The sequence below is a fragment of the Paralichthys olivaceus genome, chromosome 21 (assembly GCF_024713975.1).
Source record: "Paralichthys olivaceus isolate ysfri-2021 chromosome 21, ASM2471397v2, whole genome shotgun sequence".
NCBI classification, from domain to species: domain Eukaryota; kingdom Metazoa; phylum Chordata; class Actinopteri; order Pleuronectiformes; family Paralichthyidae; genus Paralichthys; species Paralichthys olivaceus.
The window spans coordinates 10,959,039-10,970,020 of record NC_091113.1 but is presented as its reverse complement, the minus strand read 5'-3'; the positions used below and the strand labels follow the sequence as shown (position 1 = coordinate 10,970,020).

The 10,982-nt window shown below is 42.5% G+C and overlaps 1 protein-coding gene and 1 long non-coding RNA gene across 2 annotated transcripts; both read left to right on the top strand.

The window, feature by feature from the left end:
- The first annotated feature begins 1,194 nt into the window (after window positions 1-1,194).
- On the top strand, window positions 1,195-5,783 carry lrrc3ca (leucine rich repeat containing 3Ca). Its single transcript, XM_020082973.2, has 2 exons — window positions 1,195-1,531; window positions 4,418-5,783. The coding sequence occupies exon 2, from the start codon at window positions 4,501-4,503 to the stop codon at window positions 5,293-5,295; it is 795 nt and encodes a 264-aa protein (XP_019938532.2). The 5' UTR covers window positions 1,195-1,531; window positions 4,418-4,500; the 3' UTR covers window positions 5,296-5,783.
- A 1,128-nt stretch (window positions 5,784-6,911) lies between these two features.
- Window positions 6,912-10,580, top strand: LOC138405990 (uncharacterized). Its single transcript, XR_011239661.1, has 4 exons — window positions 6,912-7,097; window positions 7,353-7,425; window positions 8,099-8,200; window positions 10,450-10,580. It is a non-coding gene; the product is annotated as an uncharacterized lncRNA (long non-coding RNA).
- The last annotated feature ends 402 nt before the right edge of the window (window positions 10,581-10,982 follow it).

Genomic DNA, 10,982 nt, shown 5'->3' with positions numbered 1-10,982 from the left:
GGCAGGAAAAGGACCAGGAGACGGCCAACAATCCACCGCCCTGCAGCAGCCAGGCTTCATGTTTGAAACAACAAGCTGCAGATCAAACATGATTAATGTCCAACTCAACTGCTATATGCACCAGCATTACACCATTACACCGTGTATGAGATCATTTCTGTGTGTAAGTGTTTGTGTGTGTACTTACTCATTATTGTCACCTCTTCAGGACCTTTCCCAGCATAAACACTGATTTCATCAGGCCCAGTACATCTCATGGGGACCAAGGCTCAGCCACAGGTGAAACTTAATTTGTGAAATCCTGGTTAAGGTTAGTGTTAAGATGTGAATTGTGGTTAGTAAGGCATGAATTGTTTATGGTTAAGGATAAGGTTCATGGGGACCAGTTCTACTTCAAGATGCAATATTCAAGAACTTTATTTCCATTGTGCAACCACAACAAAATTACAAAAGTGTCACCCTTACATCAATTGTACCAGATACAAAAGAAGTATACAAATATAAAACTTAAGCAACTATATAATTAAATATGAGTTAACAGTTGAGGGAATATTGCAAAGAGCATAACACCACCACTGATATAGAGGTATGATAAAAGGATACAATCAATATTACAGTATTTTTAAGTGGTAATATAAATATGATAGCTATGTTTTACGGTGATATATATTATACATGAGATGATGGATGAGTCAAAACTTAATTATTGAGGCACTGGTTGAGGTTAGAGTTAGATATGAATTGTGGGATAAGGTTATGAATTGGTCATGGTTGGTTTTGGATGAGGTTTTGCTTAGGATTCCTAAAAATGAATGGAAGTCAATACAAGGATATGTGTGTGTGTGTGTGTGTGTGTGTGTGTGTGTGTGTGTGTGTGTGTGCGTTTGTGTGCGCGTGCGCGTGAGAGGAAGGGAGGGGTACTTCTCACTTTAACTGGCACCTGCTGCATGCGCATTAATCCACTTCACGCACGTCAATCAGCAGACGCACACGAACGAAAAGAACCAGTCACATATGACACATTTGCATTAATGTCTTTTCACCTAACACTCAGATCTTTGCAACAAAGACGGATCATATCGAGCCATTAACGCATTCCCTCTGTGCGTAACGCAACGTGTCTTCCATTTTAAACGAATTATTATTTTTATTGTTATTATTATTAATGTTGTTGTTATCATAATTACTTGGCAGATCCAGGATCGGACTGAGTGACTGAGATGCCGCCCTCAGTGACACAGCCCCTTCATATTTCGCGCTGGCTCCACCACCTAGGTTTGTGGTTGCGTGGAAACTAAGCGGCTGCACCGAGCCAGCCCGGAGCTGCAGGCGTATTTCCAGCGGCGCGTCGTGGTGGCTGCTGCCGGAGCGACACTCAGGGACAAGTTGGAGCAGCTCGCAGGAGAGGAGCCTATGGAAGAGAAGCTAAACACTGACGGGGCTGTGGAGCGAGCAGATCTGCTGGACCGTCTTACCGTGGACACTCGCTTGATGGACGCATCATGAGAAGGAGAGGGAAAGCTGCAAAGACGTGAGTGAGACGTTTACTTTGCAATATTGCACGCACCTCCTCGTTATTAATGAAAGTCTTTTGTTTTTTTCTGGCGATTGGTGCTGAAAACAACTTTAGGATGAAATGTGAACTCAACAAATGTAGTGCCAGCCCCCATGCACCAGGCTTTCATGTCTTATGAGTTCATTTTCCACCAGATGCTTGTTGCTTAAGAGTAGAATTGAAATTTCCACATAGGAACTGATACTAAACCCACTGTTGGGCTTTCATCCTGCATCTTAAATGTGCTCAGTTTGTCCTATCACCAAGAAAAATCATAAAATGTTAAGTTTGGAAACAATTGGATTCATGCTAATTTACTATTGAAGTTTATATTGAGGGTATGAAGAGATGTTTACACTGATGACAATGACCATGAGATCAAATTACTGACTGCTTTTCTCTTACAGTGCATGCTTGCATATTGCTCTCTAGGTAAACTTAACGAGATTATTCTCAGGGTGTGTGTGTGAGGGGGTGTCGAGGCACAATAGAAATCTGCCCAGCACAGGGATTTGCTCTTAGGAACAAAAAAAGATCATCTCCAGTGATTGAGATTGACACAGAGTATAAAAGGATCAGCAGAAGAAGATGCATGGAGCTAAAAAGCACTGGAATATGATAACAGTTGCATTAAAAGCCAACATTTCAAGGTACACATGTGAAGCGATGCTTTATTTTCCCTGTTTCCCTTTCTGTCAACCACACCTCCCCATTGATAATGAGGAACCACGCAGCTGATTTACCATTCATGCCTTTGCTGTCATGCTGCATGAGGCGTGATGCCATGAAGGGGTCAGATTCGTAAAAACACCATATCGCAAAAACATGTTAACATAATAAAGTAGTGTTGCATTTTGAATGCCTCTTGATGTTTGGGTTTCAGTCCAAATTACTGCTCCTCATTTAATTGGTTGCAGGGACTTGTCGGTGCAGTGAATTTATGGAGTGGCAGACTGACCTTTGGTTGCCCGAGTGCTATATTTATTGTGTAAATTAAACGAAGGAGTTATTTATCACCAGGCAACAACTTTAAGAACACTGCACAGACCTCACTTGATTTAAGGCCATTGATTTATTGTAAGGCCCAGAAAGGAGTTAAATTTGTTTAAAGGGTAAAGATGAAGTAAAATGAGTCTTTGAGAAGTATATATATATATATATAATAACATTTGGAATCACACTGGTGCCCCACCCTGCTGATCATGAGGTTTTCACCCTCTCCTGTGTGTTTATCTTTACTCTTTCATCAGCCAACATTTGCCCCTTTCCTCATTATCTCACTGGTGTCACACAATGTTCTCCGTGTTGTAATTGTAATGTTAGCCCTCTGCTCGAATCCTCTCTATATCAGTCCTTCTCTCGCAACCCATGTGCTCCTGTGTCCAATTTCCCTTCTTGCCCACGTGCATTCCCCTCCTCCCCCCTGTCACCAGCCCTCTACTGCTGCTGCTCCCCCATTTTCTCTCTCCAAAATACCAGGCTGGCGTGCGATTTGACAGGAAAAGTGTAGCCTTTTACAGGGGGCATTACATTACCCAATCGGGCTGAAACAGGATCTTTTATTTCCTTGTGTGTTAAGCTGCATCAGTCATGCTGTGTTGCTTTCTCGTGCACCCCGCAGAGGGAAATCCTTTGGAAGTCACTTTGCCTGGCCTTGATGAAGATGCATGGATAAACATCTCATGCTCTTGTTTATCGGCCCCCTCCATGGCTCGTTATCAGGGTTGTCTTGGCAGGAAAAAACTAAATGAATGTTATTAGCTGTATGTCACAGACCAATCCCCCCTTACACACTTGTAGACACACCACTATTGATACTACACTCTGTCCCCTCCATCCTCTACCCCCCCACCCCCACCCCCCCCCTGCCCCCAGTGTCATGTGATACTTAGAGGTACTTAGAGATCGATTTCATTTTTTAATCTTGGTAAGGGATCATTGCCCAGTCTCCAGCCATTTTGAAGAAATTAAGAGTTCTGCTTGAACTCCACGATTCCTTTTTTGTCTCCGAAGAAGACAGACCATCACATTGTCTGTTCTGTCAGCCCCGGCGATGTTAAAAGCATTAGCATTCAACCCGACAAAGGGATTGGGTGGCCAACACTGATGCTACACTGACTTGAGGAGGTTTTTTCCTAAGAGGATTAGTAACAGGATAGGAGGTAGCCCTGATCAGGTATTAATGAAGTGTGTTCCGGTTGGTAAAAGTACCATTTTCAAAGGCTGACGTACAAAATAAAAAGTGTAATTTACAAGACTCACCGTCAGGCTTATACCTTTGTGTTGAAGGTAAATCACCTTGTGGATTAGAGACCGCAGAGCCTGACCAGCTAGGGTTCTCAGTTTTATAGAGAAATCTTTTAGCTACAGTTTTAAAGACAAGTGAAAACACAATATATACAACTCAATTGATAATGTTTGCCGATTTTATTTTTCGTTTGGTACATTCTGTTCCTTGTGGTATCACATCACTATGTTAATGTTGGTCTCTGCGTACTGAAATAGCCCTGCACTGCAGGGATGTCAATTATAAAAAAGACAGAGTGACACCAAAGGATTTTCCTAGCTCGTTTATTGTGCTGGTGTGAAGGAAATGTTTGATCTTGAGACTTTTCTTGGAAGTACAACACAAGTGCAAGTTGTTTTTGTGCCAGCAACATGCTGAAATGAGCATGCAGCATTCCTACTGCCTCCTCACAGCAATTACACAAGCTACTGTACCCCCCATTTCCACGTTAGATAACAATGTGGCCTCTGAAGAATATTGTTAACTACCCATGTGTTTTTAAAGAAAAAGTGCGTTTCAGTATTTTTCTTGGTCTTCTCACTATGACTAATTTGACTTTTGTTTTTATGTCACAGACTCAACAGCTACAGGGGAGGTTGATGTGGACTTCACTCCGAGCACCCAGGTGGTCTTTCTTGGAGCATGCCCGCGTCCCACAATGTCCTTACTTGCAGGCTGGTTACTGCGCCACTCGGTGGTCATGTGTTTGCTGCTGCACAGCCTGGTGCTAATGACCCTCTGCTTCCACCACGCCGCCACCAGTTGCTCCAAGAGCTGCTACTGCTCTGAGAGTGAGAGCAGCGGCAAGACGGTGCGCTGCAGCAATCTGCAGCTCACAGAGATTCCCCAGGACATCCCCAATGACACGCGGCACATCTATTTGGACTTCAACCTTTTCACTACAGTCCCAGCAAATGCATTTGCGGGTTTGCCTCATTTGGTTGAACTGGATCTTTCACACAATGAATTGAGCCAGCTAGAACCAGGGGCGTTCCGAGGCCTGGGCTCCTCACTACATTTCCTGGACCTGTCCTCCAACAAGTTAGTAAAGTTTATCCCTGAGGCCTTTGAAGGCCTGAGGGCTCGCGCCAATCTAACAAACAATCCATGGCACTGTGACTGCAACTTGCAGATGGCCATGCCTCGTGTCGACCTGGAGCCTGCATCACTGACTGGCATCGTGTGCCAGACTTCGGATCCCAAGGAAATAGGAGTTCAAGGACTTGCCTTCCTGTTAGCACCAGACATAGATCTATGTGTGGTGATGAAGAGGACTACAGATGTGGCCATGCTGGTCGTAATGTTTGGCTGGTTCACCATGGTCATCTCCTACCTCGTCTACTATGTCAGGGCTAACCAGGAGGACGCCCGCAGGCACCTGGAGTATCTCAAGTCATTGCCCAGCAAGCAGGGCAAGTCAGAGGAGTCTTCCACCATTAGTACTGTGGTATAGGGTGGATGGACTCACACATGGAACATGAACCCAAACCAAACAGGATGGAGCTACAACCTGCAATTACACAGCCGTCATCAGTCGCGGGCAGTTGTGCTTAGCTGCTGTCACAGAGTCAAGGTGGGCAAGGAGACATATGCCTTCACAAGAAAACCGGGCCGATTCAACTTAGCCCAGATGAATAATTTAAAATAAATCTTTCAGCTGCCCATTAGGAGTTTATGTTGGCCCCGTTGATGGTCCAGTACTCAGAGGGAGAAAAAAAGCTGCAGTGGGTTTTTGGTGAACTCCAAATATGGGATACAAATGGGATTTATCCAGTGGTGCATGCACCCTGCTGCACCTCTTCCATACACAGACAATAAAGGAAGGCAAACAGCCATATGAATGGAGGGTAACAGCCAGAATGAGGAACTTTGTGATCTGTATTCCATTCAATTCTTACAGTAGTCACCAGTATACGATGAGTAAAATGTTTTCCTTTTAAATTGTTGTTTTGGCCTTTTTTTCTGCATTCTGAACTCAATCAAATGTATCACAGGAAACTAAAGAAAACTTTGAATTTGAATCAATCCACCTTTTGGCAAATGATGAAGGAACTACTGGTTATTCTGTGATGTTATGATAGTAGTACTGCACCAGAGCACCATGCTGAGCAAGCTTCCCAGAGCTCTCTCCATGTGTTAAGAGCATCTGACAGGAAGCCGCTGCTATTGCACTCTCATAACCTGTAGGAGCCTTTAATGATTTATACAATACAAATGCAGTTATATTGAATGCTGTAGGTGAATAGAGGGTTTGAAGAGTCCTGCTCTCTGCCAGATGAAAATACTATTTACATAGGCTTTGCATTTAATGCCAACCTGATACCAGAAACACGCCACAGCTCTGGAATTACTCCTTAGCATAATATGCAAATGTTGACAGTAATCATGTAACATCTAATTGTCAAAAAGGTCAATTTTGAGACTCAAAGAGTGAGAGGCTGCTGCAGATCAACTGTCAAAGAGGGAGGGAGAGAGACTTCTAATCAAAACAGGTTTTTCATAATCCGGTAGGAAAAGCCCTTCAGCAAACACTCATCACTCTCACCTCTTCACCCAGAGTAATTAAGGTGACGCAGTGGAATCCCTCATGATCGTATACCTGCTTATCTAGAGAGAGCTCTCTATGCTGTTTTTCATCCTCTCCTGTGTCTTTAATAAGCACAGGGTTCCTCTGGGAGCCATTTTGTCTGATGCAGTCACTCCCATAGGTTTTCAAAACCACATCTATGGACCATTTAAAAAGAGCTGCCTGTGATGGTAAGCTTGCATTTCGCCTGTGGTCAAAGAGGGAGATGAATTTGCTTCTCTTGAGATGAAATCATCAATACAAAGTGAGATAAACCAAAAAGGGAGACGTATCCGGGAGTGGACGTAATCTAATCCAGACGAGACTTTAGTGCTCTGAAGATGTGCTTCTTTTCCTTGGAGCAAAGGTAAGGATAACCTCTTGCACTCTTGAATAAGGAAATCAGATGCTTGAGATGTGGGAAATGGTTTGTCAACAAGGATTCCCCCCCCCCACAGAGCAGAGCGAGACCACTGAATGATTTATGACTGCCATAAAAAGCACTTGAGCAGAAAGTCTGGGAATGCACCCATCGACGATTGTGACCCACTTCTCGGGTAGAGATTAAGGGGAGAACGCCGCAGGGGATCAGCTGCCCTCCTCTCTGCTGCCTGGCTTACCCTTGCTTGGGTTCTTACTGCCCTGCGGCTGCTCACTCAGAGTCCAGAGGAGTCATGGCGGCAACCAGAGTGAGTTTCACCAGATTTTCTGACGACCCTTTACCCAAAGGCAGCGGAACGATTTGACATTTTGGGAAATATGGTTCTCATCTTCCTTGTTGAGGGTTAACTTTTAAAATTAACACCAATGTCTGGTTTTTAAGGTAAATACGTAGCTGGAGAAGCAGCTAGTTGGCTTTTTCTTTCTTGTAGGCTATACCTGCTTAACAGAGTCCATGCACCATGAGTTTGTTTCACAGAAAGCAATGATATTGATCTTGACAGAGTTAATCTTGATGACACACGGGTACGGCCTCTCGTGACAAGCAGGAGGTTCAACAGCACTGAAAAACAGATGGTAAGCCTCTCTCTCTGACATTTCCTGCCACACACACACACACACACACACACACACACACAGATAACAGAGCCTCACGGTGGCTTTGAAACCAGCCACTGTTAAGGCAGTCTTGCCACAAGAGGAGATAAACATAAACCTAGTAACAGATGTGTGTATGTGTGTGAGTGTGTATTTCTTTCAGCGAATGTATGTGAGTGAGCACATTCTTTTGTTCACCTGTGTGTACGACAGGTGTGTGTGCATGCCAGGACTGAGGGCACTGGTAACGAAACACCTCTGTCCGGCCAGCACACACATAAACGTCCCTGCGGGTTAATTTAAATTTCAGACCAGCTCGGCTTGCCCCGCCTGCTACCTCGGACACGTTACACTGGTGTGAGCATTACAACTGCTGGGTAATGGGACACAAAGTGGGGGATAAGGTGACACATCCAATCCCGCAGAGCACGGCCCTGTTCAGCATTAGGTTGCAGGTGAAAATGTTTCCAAGCTCTGAGATCACATAGGGACCTCCCAGCGAGGGCCTGTGTGGGCGCCTGTCAATTTCCTCTTTTAGCTTAAAAAGGTGACACTTAAGATGCAGCATCTGAGGAGAGTGACAAGGACATCCTTTGTGTGAGGGTCAATATCTAAGATAGTCTCCTTTGTGTGTGTGTGCGTGTGTCTGCAGGGGGTTATCCAGAGAAGAAAGACTGTCGATTAGTGCAGTCCAAGGAGAAAACACTACCAAGCTCCTAGACTCAGTTTGTGTTACACAGCTCCCCCTGTTGTGGTAAGTGTGTTAGTGTCAGGAAAACGAATGCCTTTATCTTTACATTTTTTCAATTACAACAAAAACATGTAATTGTCAAACACACTTTGTATATCCTAGAAATTTACACCAGCAATAACAGTCATTCAATTACAGGTTAAAGGTCACAACACAGAGTGTACACAGCAAACAGTAGTGTTTTTAAGTACTAAATATTAAGTATAAATATATAAGTATAAAAAGCATAAAATCAACCTAAATATTGAAGGTAAGTATCATCGACAGGGTAGCATCAAGATTATTTTAAGATGCAGACTTTTACCCTTAATTTTTAAATATTGGTTGTAAAACAAGATTGCAAATAAGTAAATTGCCACTTAGTCTATACCACACCCATAACCTGAAGCCTGAGGGCCCCTGATGTTGATGGGCCTCAGTGCAGTTTCCCACTTTACCCATTTTAAAGCATTGGTAATCTTGGTCTATCTTGGTTGAGCATGCCAATCTACATAACAGAATATTCAGTGAGCATGAAGAAAGAACAGAGGAGCAGGATGAGATTACATATACACCTACATTGGTTTTACCATGGAATACCATAATATCATGTAAAGACACGCCAGTGTACAAGTGGCTGCTTATGGATACTTCTCTTATTATTACAGTTGTGTAGTTGTACATGAGGTGAATAGTGTTTTCATGTGGAACAACTGAAATGAGAGTATTGTTTGTGTAATGAGTGTAGATTTCATTTCATTCTACTGTTTTACCCACTGGACGAAGGCATTATGTTTATGGGTCCATACGTCCCATTCTGAACATGATTTTACATTAATGTCTTGAGGGAATTTCTTAAAATTTCTGTACAAATATCAAAATACATCTTTTACATTGTGAACGCAATATCTTGGGAACACCTCCAGGGAATCCTTTCAAATTTTCTCACAAATATTTACCTGGGCTCACTGATTCACTGTTTAGATTTGGTAGTCAAAGGTCAAAGATCAAAGTCATGGGGGCCTGACAGATGAGGTTTTTGGCTTCTTGAATATGATGTAAAATTTTGTCCAGTTGTCACTTGGACTTTCAGTGATCGAGTGAAAACGTTCACACTGACCTCATATTATTGTGAATGTGATGTGTCAGGAATATCTGGACTGTTTGGCAGAGGCATACAAACACAAACTGGTTATTGTCATATTATTCTAGAATCAGAAGATGAGTCACATCTGACGTCAAACCATTGCCATATGTTGTGAAATCATTTCTTGAGTAAAGTAGTGCCCTTCTGACAAAACTTCCTTCCTTTGAGAAAGAGCTGATCCCTCAATTCAATCAGCTTCCAAGAAACTGGACTCAGCATGACACTTAACTTTCACTCGATGTGAAATCCCAGAACACCACCAATCACCAAATCCTGGACGTCCCTGTAAATCTGTGGTTTCAGTCTTACCAAATCAGCACAAAAAAAGTCCAATCATCAATTAGTGTCAATTACAATAAGTGTCCTCAAAATGATCTTGGGATTATATAATCTTATCATATAATTATCAGTCAGTGAAATTCAGTGATTGTTAAGTGGGAACACAAAAATTGGGTCATTTTATTTCCAGTTTTGTGAATCCAGGGTAATCTAACATTAAAATAACCTCTACTTTACAAAAATGAGAAAATTATGACAACGTAAAAACTCTGTATTGTGCATACTCTCCTTGCCTGTCATCTTAAAACCCATCTTTACTTCTTTAAGGTCCACTGTTTAAGATTTAAGTGAAAGGGATCTATTGGTAGAAATTTAATATAAAAAAATCCTTGTGTATTATCACCTATATTGTACGAATTGTTGTTTTTTTTACCCTCGAATGAACACTTTATATGTACATCAGGAGGGTGAAGTGAGGGGTTTTCAGCTGCAACATGCAACTTCACCACTAGATGTCACTAAATTATACACACTGGACCTTTAAATCCTTCCAGATTGACCTTGGGGTCCATTTTTTAAATGTGTGTTGAAGGGATGAGCATTGTTCATTACGCTGAACCTTATTTTAAACACCAAAAGAGTTCCACAGACTAAAAGATACATCGCACTAAATGTACTCATACTCACCACATACTTTTCTCTTGCATTGTACCAGGCAGATCTAAAGGTGACACTGTGTTACACGGTACATCAAATAATCCATGTGATTGCTTTCCAAATGGGTCATTGAAAATCAAGCTGTAGAGCGATGCCCCAGCAGTGAATAATGGCCTCCTTTCATGTGCAGGATTGACTGGAGATCAAACCAGTGTGGATTTCAGGGATCAGATTTGACAGCTTCACTTCACAACCTATCGAGCATGGCCAGATGTAACGTATCTACAGTGACTGATCAAGGGGCCTTGTGTCAGAGCATGAGTGACCTTTGAGGTGATTACATAACTCAAGCAAACAGTATTCGTTTGGATTTACTGGATGATTTGGGAGGATAAAATCTCAGTTTGTTTGACTGTGTGGAGAAATACACTTTTCACTTTCCTGCCACGATGAAGACGGGCCTGGATCTAGAACTGTGCCCACGCAATTGGTCAACTTTATTCTCTGCAATTTGAACCTGCCTATCACATTTATTTCATTCACCCAGTCAGATTATCCTGATTTCTGAATTGCTGGTTGGACATAGGTTGGACTCTCTGAGTGAAATTGATCTAAATTTGAATGATCTGATATTGATTCATCAAAAGGTTCGATCATTTGATAAATACCTTTTACCTGCGTGACCTATTATGTAATTATGTTATCATTATATCAGTGGTATGA

Coding starts and splice junctions, on each gene's coding strand:
- lrrc3ca (XM_020082973.2), top strand. CDS start 4,501: ATGTCCTTACTTGCAGGCTGGTTACTGCGCCACTCGGTGGTCATGTGT.